Source organism: Anneissia japonica, unplaced genomic scaffold (assembly GCF_011630105.1).
Source record: "Anneissia japonica isolate Jap-2015-1 unplaced genomic scaffold, ASM1163010v1 scaffold1053_len387728_cov195, whole genome shotgun sequence".
Lineage (NCBI taxonomy): Eukaryota > Metazoa > Echinodermata > Crinoidea > Comatulida > Comatulidae > Anneissia > Anneissia japonica.
In genome coordinates, this window is record NW_022699258.1 from 214073 (window position 1) to 225971 (window position 11899).

The window sequence follows — 11899 nt, forward strand, 5'->3', positions numbered from 1 at the left end:
TTATATGGGAAAACGATATATTATTTAGGGCTATATATTTTTGCTCTTTGCTGATCTTTCTAAAAATCTATAGGCCTCTATGTAAACATTAACATACACACCTAAATAAATATATAGGCCTATACAGTAGGTATACATTTCAATTTAACAGATACATAAACAGTTCGTTATTCTCTACATGCCCTTTAACTGGTATGGTGATCAATCGGAAAAATTTTCGTATAAAAACGCGAAAACTTACTTTTTTCGATTTGTATCTCATTGGACGTTTACAGCTTTTCATCCTTTTGAATGAGCAATTGATTTTTAAATACAACATTCAGTAGCATAACCTATTACCTTTAACTTAAAGCGTGGCTTTTTAGTACCGTTACTTTTAATAATATTTCAATTTATGTTTATTGTCGAATCATCACTTTATAAATATAATACTGGTAATGATAAATTGTTATGGATCCTTACGAAAAATATACAAATCAGTAGGCCTACGTCACATTTTTGTTTTGTTATTTGTCATGAAAAATACATTTGTATCTTGATAATAAATACACGTAGACGATCTTTCCAGGCCGTGAGTGTTGAGGTTGAACTAACTTTCGGATATTGATATCTCATTGTGTTGCACTTTGCCGTTTCATTCATATTGTCTTAGTTGCACATCAATCAACGTTAGCGAATTGGGTTCTTATAGGAAGTAATTAAAAATAAAAATGTTAAAACAGTAATTTGTAACCCTGGGTAGATTACATAGCGGGTATTCTCTCCCTTTGGGTCAGAGGGGCCTTGGACATCCGTGTACTGGGCGTTAATAATTTTTACCAGGGCCTTTTTTCTAGGGCCATTTTTTCCCCAGGGACTTTTTTCAGGGGCCATTTTTTCCGGCGGCCACTTTTATTTATATTCCAGTACAGTGTATACTGCTGTAAAATAATACTTTTCTATGTTTAAAAAGTGTGTAAAATAAGAACAGAATAAGAAAATTTTGAGTCTGAAATCGGCCAAAAAATAAGAACACTGAGCCTGGTCAAAATTTTACTGGTTCTTATTAAAAAAAGAAAAAAAGAAAGAAAAAGAACAAAACAAAAACAAAAAACGTGTAATAGAAAACTGATATAACTTAATATAGGCCTACCAACAACATTAACACGAAAAGTAGATACGGTCCGAAATGCAACTAATTCACTGTCAAATTAACTTCATCTAGGCTAATATGTTGGGGTGTTTGTAGCTTTCTCTTCGTTTAGTACCACTAGGCCTATTTCTTATAATACAATTTTTTATGCTAATAACTTGTAAAATATAAATAGTAAATATGAAACATTAGGTTTTTAATACTGGATTATAAAGTAAGATGTCATTATTGTAGGCCTATATCTGTTTTATTATTATTATATTTTTTTTGCCTTTAAGATTTTGTTTATGAAATAATACTTTTAACAGTTATTTATATTATTCTGTATATGCTGTACTTGACTTTGAGAAAAGCGGCATATAGGCAATATTTACGTTAAGTTGCCGTACGTGCTGCCCGCATTGGGTGAAGATATTACGAAACGATTGGATGCGGGGTTATCGTGTTATCAATTCCATTGTCATGGTCATAGCTCCCATGCATACGAGCAATGTGCAATTCGTGAAAGGTGCGAAATTCCTTGCGAGATCGACTATCCTGCTCTTCAACTCTTTCAGAACCTGGATGCATTAAGCAAACATTTTTTGAGTGAGAACATAGTGCCAGCCAATGATATCAACATTTTAATTGAAACCACTTATAGCGCACTTCAGCGCAATCTAGATACAGAGAAGAAAGGCACGGTAAGATGCCTGTTACAGCTATGCTTCGGTAATGTATGGCATACGTCTTATTCTCGTACGTTAAATTGCATCAAGGAGTTGACTATCAGACAGTTATGAGTGGCTCAGAATAGCTTTCCACAGGCACAGTTTGTGTGCATCAGCAGGCCATTGCTGTAGCAGCAGCAGCAGCAGTACTTCACCGGTAGTATGGAGCGGACCCTCTTTTGTAGCATGCAGTACTAATACGAGTAGTAGCAGTAACAACAGCTATACAGTAGTAGTAGTAGTAGTATGCTATTCACTAGTAGTACTCTAATACGGTAGCACTGTAGTAGCGCCTGTATATTTAGTATGTATAATAATAATAATAATAATAATAATTATAATAATAATTATAATAATAATAATAATAATAATAATAATAATTATTATTATTATTATTATTATTATTATTATTATTATTATTATTATTATTATTATTATTATATACTGTATTATTACCATTATAGTATGATGGTGATGAAGATAACGATAGATGTGATGGTGATGGTGGTGATGATAACAGTGGTGGATGTAGGATTTAATAATGGGTGTGGATAATGGAAGGTTAGAAGCACCAGGGGGTGGTGGTAATATGAATACCTACAAATGCTATCAGTACCTTACTGAGTAAAATACCCTCTATAATACAGTACAGTAATATACTGAGCCTGTACAACAATATTTTTCTAAGTTTGAAAATTGTTTAAAAATAAGATTTAAAAAAAAAAAAATTTGAGCCTGAAATCGTCCAAAAATAAAAACACTGAGCCTGGGTAAATTTTACTGGTTCTTATAAAAAAAAAAAGTGTACATGTTGTACACACGGGAAGCACACACACAAGACGAGTGACCATTTTTTTTTTACGGTAAACGAAGGTGGGTGGCTAGCCACACTATTCACCCCGCCATTGTGATAATGATAATACTGATTTATTAACCATGATGACGATTATTACAGTGACCACAATGCAAAACATAATGGCACATTCATCAGGATTTCATTTTTTTAATTTTCATTTCATTTATTTTGCCGAAAACAATTACAATACAAAAAGATAAAGCAGTCGGGAAAAAAAAATATTTTTTTTTTATTGTACATTATGATACGATAACCTTGCGTGATGAACTTTTGCGCTCTAGGTTATGTATTTGATTGATTCTGTAAGTCGTTGATGATGCGTTCTTCGTATGAACGCACATTACACATTTAGGATGATCGCGTTAACATATGATTTAAACATGACAAGCTAGTCTACCTAGATAATATACTGTATACTTAGTTTTTATTAAGTGTGGGCCTATGTTTTTAATCAAGTCACTGCGTAGCTTTTTTTATTGATTAGAAACAGGCCTATAGATAAATGTGACTGGTGCATTTTTAGAGGGGAGGGGTGTACGAGGTTGTGGATGACTGGTGAATCGCGAAACCATTGCGGGAATGACATATCACTCCACGTCAGTGAACCCGTTGGAGCTCGAGTGGGCCTAACGTACATCCATGGATGAGGTGGCTGAGCAGGTATCGAGCGAGTACATCAACATGCAAGTACAGGCTATAAACACCATTTCCTATATAGATATATTGAGTCGCATCGATCAGTGTGTTAGAGAAAACTGATAGTCCTCGTGACGATGGTAACACTTTGGATTCAAGCATTTAAGGCCATCCAAACAAATATCTACACGCACATATTTATTATTTATATCATTCAATTCCCACTGGCAATATAAAATATAGGCACACGTTTATCCACCATATCATTAAAAGTATTTATTTATATTACTATTACGCCTAGTAGACATTGTAGATGTCAATCATGTAAATAGCTTACAAATCGAGATTTGGAAGCAATTTGCCAGCCAGCTTAGCAAGCTCGTAGTATGGATATCGGTGGTTCCTTCGCAACATTGCATAGGCCTACTGTAGCATGGTGTTGCGTGCAGCGTGATGTCAATACGTAGGCCTAAACTAGAGATGCCTCCATGCTTTCATGCACTAAATTATCATGACAAATATTTATTTATAGTAGTAGTGTCAACCATTTTGTTTTTGTAGCTTAGCATTCAAGAATTCTTAATACGAGGAATAATATTATGCCATGGTATAATATGTTGTAGGCATTGGTGCATTAATATGTTGTTATGTTTTACCCACTACAGACCGCTGAGATACTGCGATATGTTACAAGAGTATAGTTGTATTTGTGTACTTAAATAATCACAACTAGGCCTATTTACACTGTTTGCATTATAACAAACGATTAAATATGTAGACATGCCATGGGCCTATAGACTAGTTTGTAATTTAAATTTGATCATGTTTGTTGTAGACCTGCCCCGCCCCCCACCCCCAGACCAGCCAAACACAAACCTTTTGGTGCAAACTTGAACCAAAGTAGTAGTTGTTATTTGCATATTGTAATTTTAAAGTAGGTGGAACTGATTTCTCTTAAATCCAGCTTTGTCTATAGACTTTTGTACCATTACCACCCCATCGACATATAGTAATCAATGATCATTTACAAATAATTATAGCCATAATAATTACTGGGATTTTGATGGTTTTTATCTTGTTGGCACAATGTGTAAAGTGCCGCTGTTTTTATTCTGATTTTGTTGTTCTTTTTTCTTCTTCCATCTCTTTTCACCGTGTTTTTTTTTTACTGAGTTCTTCTCCGCGACAAGTAATCACTTTTTATGCCTTCATTTTATCAAAGGTCCAAGCAAGAACCATATCAAAAGTGTACCTATATTTCAAGGACTTATGTGGATATTATGTAATTTTTCCTATTTTTAAAAATATTAATAAACTGGTAATCGCAATATATCAAGGTAAACGCAATTAACTGAAATTTTCGTTGTTTTAAGCAATTCAAACTAGTTACACTTAGCGATTAAGTGCAACGCAATTGCGGTGAAGTGTATCAACATTTTTCATAAAATGAAAAAGCACCTTTTTTGGGCTGTGTTCTGTGGTTGAATGGTTAGAACCTGCACTTTACCCTCAGTATCACGGGACTATTGTTAGCTTATTTACTTTTGTGTTTTAATGAGAGGTAAACAGACCCATCTTCAAGAAACCGTAACAAAATAACTTCATAATTACATCTTTGGTCTCATCATGACAATGAGCAAAAGTGCTATGATCTGTTTTACCACAGACCATGTATCTGTGGTTTTACAGACATAATTTAAAATGAGGTTTAGAGTACTTTGTGAAGGGGCTATATATGCCTTTCCTTGACCTATTGCTTTTGTCTGCTCTGTATTAGGATAATGTTTTCTGATTGATTGATTGATTGATTGGTTGATTGATTGATTGATTGAATGATTGATGAATACCGTATCGTTTTGGTAAATTAGGCCAAACTATACTACAAACAATATTAAAAACATGCGACATCGCACGTTACATAATGCTTTGTACGGTTTTCCTCCGTCATGGACAGATTTAGGCATAATACCACCTCCCCAATTTTATATTATTGTTACCATGGAGGCATTACGCGATAAATCACTTCACATCAGGGAGCAGTCATACTGCTCCCCTGATCACATACATACTTTAACATCAAGAATTAATTGTGTTAGAATGTTTATGCACCATTCATTGTCACGATAACCCATGTAAACAAACGGTGCCGCTTGCTTTCTCACACGTTGCGATTTTAGCAACGACAAGCTGCGCTACGACACGCTCTATCTGCTGCACGGGAGTTAGGGCAAGGTGTGAGCACACTACAAGGATAGTCGTGTGGAAGCGTACGATATCTTTGAATTTTGAACACAGTAAGCAAAATCGCAAAGACCGGCTTTAGTTTTCGTTGTCATATGTTTGTTTGTTTGGTGTTTTTTTTTAACTTTAATTGGTATCAAATATCATATTGTTTTTCAGAGGAAAAATGAGCAAATCTACTAAAATTAAGATCACCGAGTTGAACCGCCATCTCACCTGTTTTCTCTGTGCTGGATACTTCATCGATGCCACAACCATAATAGAATGCCTTCACTCTTGTAAGTATTTACGTGCTATTCTTGTAGGCTAGGGTAAACTTAAAAATTTAATCTGTAAAAATCACTACACGCTATCGCCGAAAACCTACGGCGACGCCGATGGTCGGAAGAATCGGGGAGCATACCTCTGATAACGATTGCAGTGAAAACACTGTAGCGACAGTATAGCAATTTTATGGAATTAAGCCTTACCATTTATTCACACAGTTGATTGTTCAAACCATGCTTTGACAACACACGTCTTCACGTCCTCGTCCTTTCCCCCTCTGAAAAATTTATTATATGACGGTGACCCGCTCATCATTTAAGTTTCATCTTACGTTTAGTTTGTCGCACATGCATCGTGCCGTTTCTACAGAAGACCAACCAATGTCCGATGTGTGACGTACAGGTGCACAAAACACGGCCTCTCTTAAACATAAGGTAGCTGGCATTTATATTTGTTCGTTATTAAAATTTAAACACTACATTAACATGTATATCAATTAATATTGACGTACGTATTTCCGCATTACCATATAGGAGTTATTGTTTGTACTTGTACCAAACCGATTTAATTTGAATTTGAATGTTCAATGTTTCCTTGTTATAATAAATCTGTATTCAGTTCCACCGATTTGCAATACGATTTTTTTTATGGTAGACCTTCTAAATTGGTAAAATGTTCCTATATTACAATTTGTGATAATAGGAACTTTTGTAACAACCCGTCTGATGGTTTTAAGTATTCACATGTGGCAAGCGTCCAGCTATAAGCAAACAATCATACATCATATTATTGTCTGTAAAGTATAGTTAGTAACCTCATTTAAAACATCAACATAGCAGTAGGCCAAATTAAAGTCATGTTCTCAAATACTTAATTCGTATCTTCTCAGAGCCGACAAAACATTACAGTCTCTAGTCTACAAATTGGTTCCCGGACTGCTAAAAAGTAAGTACTGTACAGTAATCTAGATAGGTATTAGTTTTATTATTCAAATTTCACTTATAGGCGCTATGCCACTTTAAGGATACATTTTCATATTTATTCATGCCTCAAATATCTCCAAATAAATAGATTTTTAACCATGCCTATTGTTTCTGCTTCTTGTACAGTATCGCTTATCCTATATACGATAGGGTCGGTAACAGTTCATTAACTAAACAGTGATGAATTAATACACCTATACCTATCATGATTTTTGCTGTTTTTTGCTTTATAGATGAGATGTGCCGGCGGCGAGAGTATTTTTCTCTCAATCCAGATGCAAGTAAGTATACTGACAACTATTACCGTATACTGTCATTAAATATTTACGCATTGCAGTTATTACGTTATTCCCCTTCCTTCCATTTACAGCACATCTTATATATGGCTTTGAAATATAATAATAAAATATAATACTTGCAATGGTTGATATGAATAATGTTTTGCATACTAATATGTTCAAGTTGGCGGGACATTATTACCCCTGGTAATTTGATCAACACGGGCTCTATATTTGCAGCCGCATTCAGCGATTGTACAACATTATCGCGCCAATCAACTTGGAAAATGTTTTATAAAAGGTTTTTTTTCAAGCAATTCGCAAGAGGTCTGCACTCTGCAGCTGACAAAAGTGGAGTTAATTAATACTCTAATAGAATGCCTACAGTGATGATCACTCCAATTTCACTCTTTCTTGAGGTAAAATTCTTAAAATAGTGAAAAATTCAATCTGAATAGGGTGATATCTCACTCTCTAAAGCTTTGCCAAGGCGTCGTTCCATGTTAAATCATATCATATCTACGGCGTGCTATACGTGGAATGTACTTGTTAATTCATGTTCAGCATTTCAGTTATATTGCCATTAAATGTGTCTAGCATACGCGGAAACGTAGACACCTCTAGCAATGATATAGAAGTAAACTGTAATCCGTTTATATTATTATGCGCAGTACTTGAGAGTCTGTTAAATCGTTTTGTAAATTAATCATGAGATTTTCAATGCTCAGGGAGATCGCTGCCGCCTAATGCCCGAGAGGAGCGAGGAGAACTTGGTTTAGAATCTCTGTTTATATACACGGATGATGAGGACATCAGCCTGTCAATGGAGTATCGTCTGCCGCGCGTGGCACCGCCGCATCCACCGCCACCGCTTAACGAAAAACCGGAAGATGATGAAGAGAAGCCAGAAGACGAATCGGAGAGAAAACGGCGACACAGCAATACAAATGGAATAGGAGAAGGAGAGGTTAGTAGGCCTAGACTTATTTTTTCGCGTATTGCACTGACAAACATCGCAACGCGGTGCTCAGTCCGTTTGTGTTGTTCTTTATATACCTATAATATATACCTAAATATATTTCCAATGTGTTAATCTGTCCCTTTTTTTAAATTTGTGTATTACCTCGTGATTGTTAGAGGGTATTGGCCCACAATGGCTTTCGTAGCAATAAAAGAAATTGAATTGAATAGTAATTCGTTGGTGAAAATTCATTTATCCATTTTTTTATGATTTTTATCGTATTTTAATAACTCTAAACTCTGGATAATTTTTTAACGTTCTCTCTTTAAAATTACCCATAGTTATTAAAATACTAAAAAAAAAAAGCTCCTAATTCAAAATTCATTATAGCACATTTAATTAATTTTATTGATCTCAATTTCTTTGTACAGTAATCATGAATTCTGTGGTATCCTTGGTGTTGGCATTTTATCTGGTGAATTCGTTCCTACGTGTCCATTAATGACTGGTTAATATTTTACTTCGCATTTGTCTTCTTTCCATTAGCTCGTGGACCTTCGTTATCTTCGCTGCGCAGCCGCAGTGACAATCAAACATCTCAAGAAATTTGTTCGTAGTAAATTCGGCTTGGATTCCAGTTACCAAGTAAGGATGCTTATAAGCATGGACCTTTCTTATTAATAGGTCCATGCTTATATATTATATTTTAACCTCATTAACATGATCACGTGGTAGTCATTTGATTCAATATAGGCCTATCTGGTATCTGTAAAGCCATTTCAAGACTATCAAATTATCTTTGACAAAAAAAAATGTATACCCATATATAGTCATGATGTACCTATATATGGTCCTGATGTGAAGACATCATGACCATATTAGGCATGTCACACCATGGAGGAATTACTAATTCAGCCAATCACAAGAGTGTGTGCTTAGCTAAGAATGTTTACATTTTCAACATTAATATAAAAATAATGCACGTTTACCTAAATTATCACGTATAATCTATCACTTGAAATTTAATGTTGTGATGTTTTCTGTAGTATTTCTCATCTAACTATGAATTATTTAAGCGTTTTCTTTCTTAAGTAATACTTGATTAATTATAATTGTTTTGGGTCGTACGTTCTAGGCCAGCAATTTATTAATGTCTTCCCCGTTTTTCGTCTAATTAATACTATTCGACTGGTACCCGTGACTTCATAATCGCCCAGGCTTATTCACTAATTGTGGATAACCAATCGTTTCCGATTTAAAGGGAAGTAGTGTCATTTTGTTTATATCCCGGAGCTGTGTGTGACAGCATGTTTACCTGTGTTTAAGAAGAAACAAAATGAAATTAGCTTGGAGATGGCTGCTAGGCTGACTGCCACTATATTCGTTACTATAATGTAGGAGGCGGTAGAACAATGTTGCTCATATACCACTGAATTATATAATATAAACGCGAATGAATTAATAAAGCATTCGTGCACGTTTCGTGAATCTAGTGTTTTTGTTGTATATTTCTGTAGTTTCTAACACGAATCTAATTATTCAAAGTAGGTTCACAATATTATGGTACCTTCTAGTAAAACAATCATCGCCACTGTTTCTTCTGCATGCATCAAGCATTTAAATAGTAATTTTACCGGCAGTTATACGTAATCTATGTATGCGCAATCGCCAAACCATTAAACTTTGGAACCGGAAAACAATTATTCGAGGCCTTTATCTACACCTTCCTTATGTTACTTTGTGATAGGGGTCCTCCGATTCGAATTAAACTTGATGGAATCCAGAGTAATTATACAATGAATTATTTTAATCCTTTTGTGATCTATTGAAATAAGTAAAGATAACTTGACCACTGCTAAAGATGTTACCATGTTGGGTTTGAAGTACGGGTACGCTTTTTTTTTTAAATTATCACTCATTCTTGTTTATGTTTACCGTTTTTCATTAGATCGATGTGTTTTATAAGAATTCCGAAGAGGAAGTGTTGTTTGAGGATTATTCTCTTATGGACATCGCGTATATATTTTCATGGAGAAGGGTGAGTTTTATGTCTAGGCTTAACTTTTCATTCTACTCCCACATCCCTGGGTGTAGTATTAGAAGCGGCGAGTAAATTTGGGGGTCGTGACTTTTAAGTAACTATAATTTAATTAATATTCTGAGGCCGCTTTAGTCCTAATTGATTGACAAGGGACAACATGCAGCGTCGTGCGATTTCTTAGATTAGAATGGCGAGTCAATAAGGGTCTAAATGCATTTGTAAATAAAGTGTAAGAAATGCAGCTTTTTGTGGTAGTGGGCCATCTAGTTGCTCTACCACTGGCAAAATTTAGAGATTTTAAAAATGAATAGTCAATTTACGGATGGGAGGAAATTGCAACAGTATACAATATGTTGGTAAAATTGCTAATGGTTTCTCGTCATTTTTATTAACACTGATGACGCATTCTTTATTTAGGCCTATATTCATTGTTACCTACACCATCCATCTGAACACTGTTATCCATTAAAGGCAGGCCCACTGATGGATACGGAAACAACAGCTTTATATCAATCATAACCATTTCCGCAGACCTGTAGTATAATTTTTCTAACCAGCATTGTACCTTATGGTAACGTTTAAATCATTTTTTTTATGTACACAGACAGGGCCATTGGCGTTAGTGTATAGGATATACGAACCAAACCGAAAGAGACGCAAATTAGCGAAAGGGAAATCATCAGTAAATATAAAAAAGACACTTTCCAAGGAATCGTCTAATGTTTTTGAAAAAACAGCGGTCGATGATAAGAAAAAAGACACGAACAACTCAAACGGCGGGACGAGTATGACGCCCTCTATCGGGAACACAGGCGTAGCTGTTTCAACGTGAAGTGATGCATTTCCCAGAAAACATCCGACGCTAGTTATCTATCACAGGCTACCTCTGTACCTATATACATGCTTTCAATATGGTGTGATGATTTTTTGGGGAAAAACACGAATGTTTTAAACTTGAAATTGTTTGGCTTGGATTCGTTTACCACCAATTTGCCCATCAATGTGAAGACTATTGTATTGTATGTCGTGATTTTGAAAGCCTCCTATTATTTTAACAACGTTTACCGATTATGGTTTACGATTTTATTTAGAATAATCCACTGGAACACAGAAACGCTTCAACGTCAATCCATCTTGGAGGAGGTTCACTATACATCAGCTTCACTTGGCACCATAGCGCTTTTCACGTTTATCCTCATATAAGTTACCGTATTAGTATTACTATGGAATATATTCGTAAGCTCCTAAACCATTGTAATAAGTAAGTGTTTATCAGAGCAGCTTGAATATGTTCGATGAAACATTTTTTATAGGTATGATAAGGATACCTTATAGAAAATAATTATATAAAGTACACTTACAAGTTGCTTAAAACAATTAGATACAGTGTAACAGTGCACTTACAAGTTGCTGAAAACATAAGTTATTGTACAGTATAGTGAAAAATAGTGATACCTGACTATATTACCTTGCCTCGGTATTAATGACCAAAATGTTTAGAAGCTTTTCAAATTTTTGATAATTATTGTAAACCGACTGTTGTTTTACGTTTATATAGGTTCGTCTAAACGCGAATGAATTAATAAAGCATTCGTGCACGTTTCGTGAATCTAGTGTTTTTGTTGTATATTTCTGTAGTTTCTAACACGAATCTAATTATTCAAAGTAGGTTCACAATATTATGGTACCTTCTAGTAAAACAATCATCGCCACTGTTTCTTCTGCGGTCTATCGGTACCTTGTGCAATTCATAGCCGGAAGAATTATCCGGTCATTATAATAAGAGCTAGGGGT

At 35.0% G+C, this 11899-nt stretch overlaps 1 protein-coding gene across 3 annotated transcripts in view; it reads left to right on the forward strand.

The window, feature by feature from the left end:
• The window catches only part of LOC117102938 (polycomb complex protein BMI-1-like), an 18075-nt gene extending 6361 nt beyond the window's left edge, over positions 1–11714 (forward strand). Inside the window, exons 1-9 of one of the 3 annotated variants that reach the window (XM_033243396.1) lie at positions 1602–1843; positions 5735–5853; positions 6180–6276; positions 6732–6787; positions 7059–7106; positions 7832–8070; positions 8611–8709; positions 10013–10102; positions 10710–11714. In XM_033243396.1, the coding sequence (XP_033099287.1) occupies positions 1821–1843; positions 5735–5853; positions 6180–6276; positions 6732–6787; positions 7059–7106; positions 7832–8070; positions 8611–8709; positions 10013–10102; positions 10710–10937 (999 nt within the window). In that variant the 5' untranslated portion in view covers positions 1602–1820 and the 3' untranslated portion in view covers positions 10938–11714. Of the gene's footprint in view, positions 1–1601; positions 1844–5734; positions 5854–6179; positions 6277–6731; positions 6788–7058; positions 7107–7831; positions 8071–8610; positions 8710–10012; positions 10103–10709 lie in introns of those variants that run through there. The other 2 variants (XM_033243398.1, XM_033243397.1) reach the window with 2 other exon arrangements.
• Positions 11715–11899: the final 185 nt, after the last annotated feature.